At 35.7% G+C, this 4,737-nt stretch overlaps 1 protein-coding gene and 1 non-coding gene across 2 annotated transcripts; both read left to right on the top strand.

The window, feature by feature from the left end:
* The first annotated feature begins 1,014 nt into the window (after positions 1-1,014).
* On the top strand, positions 1,015-1,230 carry LOC126767197 (small nucleolar RNA U3). Its single transcript, XR_007669023.1, has one exon. It is a non-coding gene; the product is annotated as a small nucleolar RNA U3 (small nucleolar RNA).
* A 2,332-nt stretch (positions 1,231-3,562) lies between these two features.
* On the top strand, positions 3,563-4,228 carry LOC126767196 (ATP-dependent DNA helicase PIF1-like; the record flags this gene model as incomplete). The annotated part of the gene is made up of 1 exon (XM_050484771.1): positions 3,563-4,228. A coding segment is annotated over exon 1 (666 nt), but the record flags the coding sequence as incomplete, so codon positions are not given.
* Between the last annotated feature and the right edge of the window lie 509 nt (positions 4,229-4,737).

Raw genomic sequence — 4,737 nt, 5'->3', positions numbered from 1 at the left:
CCAAAGTCGATTGGAATCATACAAACCAATTTACGCTGGTTTGTCGGAGAGGCTGTTACAGCGGCAAGGAAGCAGTGGCGATTGGCGATCGTTCGTTTGTGTTTCGGCACAGCTCGAGTTTTCTACCAACAACACAATGTTGTGAGGGCTTTGTCGTCGCGTCAGTTCTTCCACGTTTCCTTTCGACTAAACAGCTGAGCTTCGTTTGGTTGTATGTGACAACGGAGATTTCGCATGAAGCAATAAGTGTACATATTTACAATGTAGAACAATGTTTCAATTTTGGTTGTTATATTCACATGTGTGCGCATATGTATGTTTGTATCCTTGTGCATTATTTGTTTTCTTTCGTTTCTGTTTCATTTCTGCAATTCTCAACTTGTGTGACTTTTGGTTGAAATACTCTGCGTTGGCCGTTGAAAAGTTAAGACTATACCAGGGATAATGGGATGAACTTATTTCAGTGCGGGAGCGCCTCAAAAAAAGCGTTTTTATAATATTTTCCAATGGGCCATCGAACAAAATAAGAATTTCTGGGCATTTAAATTAAACACCCAAAATTTATTACGATTGCAAATTATTGTATATTGGACTTTTAATATATGGCGAAACTACTTAAATCCTTTTTATGATTTAATGATATATTAAAACAACTGACTTTTGATATTTCACTACTTAATAAGGTGAATTAAGCCTGTTAGTTCTCAAATAATAAATGTTTTTAATCATTGGTAATTGAAAATTATTTATTCTATGCATCAAATAGCAAAACGTTTCATGAAATATATTTTAAATTTCGCGTTTTCTTTGATTTTATTTTTTAAATTTTTATTAGCGATCTTGAACGGCGGCGACAAATTCCTCCGTTCACATATATTTTTGTATAATTTCAATCTGGCCGTTCCAGTCATTCCAATTGCAAAACGTCAAAACCTACCCAATCCAGTCAACTGTCAAAGTTCGGAGCGGTTCTCACATTTCCAGTGACAGGAGAGTTGGGGATCTCTTTTATCTCTGACTATACTTCACAGGATCATTTCTGTAGTCAGTCTTCATTTTACTTTCTTTGCAAATCGAAAGTGTTAGCACATTCAATGAGGAGGTAAATCGTTTTATCTGACAGCGCGAGGCTTATGAACTTCATTTCTAGTTTTGTCTTGTGGCATATTAGAAAAAATATTTCTCTTCCATGATCGCTCGGTTACAACGGATAAAACGACTTCTGGTGGTGATTTTAATGAATAAATTCCAGGTTTTATACAAATAATCATAATCCAATTTTTCGTGTCACGGTGTACGTTATTGAACTCCTCTGAAACCGCTCGACCGATTTTCGTGAATCTTAGCGTGCATATCGGCTAGGGTGGAGAATCGGACAACATCTATTTTTCATCCTCCTAAATGTTAAGGGAAATTGGAAATTGGAAAATTCCCAAAAAGTAACATTTTTCCATACAAATTTTTTTTTTTCAATTTTTGTTTGTTTTGTTTTTTAATATTTTTATTTGTCAAATATTTGAGTCATTCAATTTCGGTCGCATGCTTTTTTTATTCCGGCTATTCAAAAGAAAAATTATTGAAAATTATTCAGTGAAAACGTTATGTTTCACATAAAGTGATCAATTACAGATTGAAATTTCTTACGAAGCCACGAAGAGGTCGCGCTAATATCGGTCGGCGTTCCTTTTGCCATCAACGTATGGCAGCCCAAGGCACATGAACGAGTACTCCCAGGATGCGATGACATACATGTGGAATTATGGAACGCGGTCAATCAGCAAGCGATCGTCACGATGTCACAGCACGACTTTTCAAACAACAGCAGCGATGTTTGATGGACTTTATCTTGAAGCAACATATGGTACATATATATGGTGCTGTTAGATGCTGGATGTATTCTGTTGAGTAGCAAAAAAAGTTAGCCGTACGCACACATTCTTCTTTGGATGGTGGATGGTGGTTACACCAGATCAAACTGATGAACTCATTTCTGTGGAAATTCCTGATGCAGAGAAAGATACAGTATTATACCAAATGGTGAAAACCAATATGGTTCATGGACCTTGCGGACACCACAATCCCACTTCGGGTTGTATGTCTGACAATAAATGCACGAAAACCCGTCGAACTCCGTTTCGTTTCTTCTGAAACCACTCGACCGATTTTCGTGAATCTTAGCGTGCATATCGGCTAGAATGGAGAATCGGACAACATCTATTTTTCATCATCCTAAATGTTAAGGGTGGTCCACCCCTAAATTTTTTTAACTTTCCGCGAAGAAAATTAAAAATTTTCTAAAATCGGGAAGTTATTGGACCCGCTTATAACCGGATCAAGCCAACCCAACGGCATTTCAAAGAGTTTCACTTAACTTAGATTTTCTAAAATTTTGAGCCGATTCGGATCGGTAGATTTCGAGAAAACTCAAAAAAACAGCAAAAAAAATTTTTTCAAAAGTGGTTTTTTGGGAATAACTTCTAAACTGCTATATCTATCACTTACATAAACTAATCAGCATTCAACCACACAAAACTACGCCGATTACCGTAAACCGGGTCAAAATCGATCAATTTTCTTGCGAGAAATCGTGGACGAAAGAAATCGCCAAAATCGATTTTTTTGAAACAACTCTGAAACGACTCGACCGATTAATTCTGAAGACTAATCAGCTTTCGATTCTGAAAAATCACGTCGATGGCCGCAAACCGTGTCAAGATCGGTTGATTTGTTCGTGAGATATCGTTGACGAAATTCTATCTGCATATCCGCAATAGGGTTGCAAGATGGCAACCGAATATTACAATTGTAGTACGATAAATTCTTATTCATAGTTCATAATTTCAAGTTCCATTAATTATGAGAGTAGGGATGAGGACGATGCCGGTCTCCTGTCTTACTCACTATACATTTTTCAGCCATTTTTTTGGTTTTATTTGTGTATCAATCGTAGCAGTCACTGTTATACCTATTTCTTTAATTTTTCTGTGCAACTCTTATGTTAATTTTACTGTCATCATAAATTTATCCTTCATTTCCAGTGCAATAATTATTTAATTACAATTTATTAATCTGACAAAGACAGTTTTAACTCTCAGTTTATTAAGTGATATCATGTAAATAAACGCGTGTTGTAAGCTCCCGTCAACAACGGCCATTATCGTACCTGTATATATTGTTCTTAACTATTTTTGGAAATAGTTTGAAATCAAAACGAAAAAGTGTAGGTGATTAATAAATATACCGTTGAACATTCAAAATAATCGAGATGCAGTGTGCAACATAAAAACAATCGTCTATGGCCATAGTGCTGAAACAATGTAAAATTATTATTTGGGATGAATGCACTATGGCACACAAACATTCGCTTGAGGCATTAGATAGGACATTAAAGGATATAAAAAACAAAGATAAACTATTTGTCGGCACTTTGCTACTCCTTTCTGGTGATTTTGGACAAACACTTCCCGTTATTCCACGTTCAACGTACGCTGATGAAATTAATGCTTGCTTAAAATCATGGCGACTATGACGTAATGTTGAAAAAGTACAACTGACGGTGAACATGCGCGTTCAAATGCTTCAGGATCCATCCGCCGAAAATTTCTCTAAACAACTGTTAGATATTGGTGATGGGAAAGTTGATGTACATGAAAATACTGGATGCATCAAATTACAGACGGACTTCTGCACAATCATCGACTCGCAAAATACTCTCATCGATCACATATTTCCCGACGTACACACACAATATGCAAATCGTAAGTGGCTGGCAGAAAGAGCGATTTTGGCAGCTAAAAATGTGGACGTCAATGGGTTAAATTTAAAGATTCAACAGTTGTTGCCTGGGGACTTGGTGTCATACAAATCTATCGATGCAGTTTGCGATACCAACGAGACTGTGAATTATCCAATTGAGTTTTTAAATTCATTGGATTTGCCAGGCATGCCACCACATCATTTACAATTGAAGGTTGGATCTCCGATTATTCTGCTTCGCAATTTAAACCCACCACGGCTGTGTAATGGCACACGGTTAGTCATTAAAAAATTAATGAAAAACGTCATTGAAGCCATCATCTTGAATGGCAAGTTTCAAGGCGAAAATGTGTTGCTGCCACGAATCCCTATGATTACTACAGATGTGCCAATTGAATTCAAACGCACTCAATTCCCCATTAGATTAGCATTCGCTATGACGATCAATAAGTCACAAGGCCAGACATTGTCTGTATGTGGCTTAGATTTGGAAACACCATGCTTTTCCCACGGACAACTATATGTGGCATGTTCTCGCGTGGGAAAACCCTCCAGTTTGTTTGTTTGGCTAAAGACGTGCTAACCAAGAATATTGTACATTCTATTGCACTGAGAGATTATTTTTTTTTTTTTCAATTGCCATAATTGATAGGATAATATGAATAATTATTTTTGATATTTAGAAAGCTATCAAAAATTGTAATTTAAAATATATTCGTTACTTTAATAAGGATTAATTTATTAACTTAAATTTTTCATTGTTTAATTGCTTTCGATTATAAAATACATCCCCGCACACTTAGTAGTAGATAGTTATTTTTATTGAACTAAAAAAATGTTTCCTAGAAATAATTTACATGGCAAACAACGTTTTGTATGTATGTACATATATTAAAATTTACCTACATACATACATATATGCTTTTCATCAAGAATCCATAAAATCATTAAAAATATGTAATGTAGTAAAGTTTGTATTAT

This window comes from Bactrocera neohumeralis, unplaced genomic scaffold (assembly GCF_024586455.1).
Source record: "Bactrocera neohumeralis isolate Rockhampton unplaced genomic scaffold, APGP_CSIRO_Bneo_wtdbg2-racon-allhic-juicebox.fasta_v2 ctg4564, whole genome shotgun sequence".
NCBI classification, from domain to species: Eukaryota; Metazoa; Arthropoda; class Insecta; order Diptera; family Tephritidae; genus Bactrocera; species Bactrocera neohumeralis.
The sequence above is the reverse complement of the archived record's forward strand: the minus strand, read 5'-3'. Positions and strand labels throughout refer to the sequence as shown.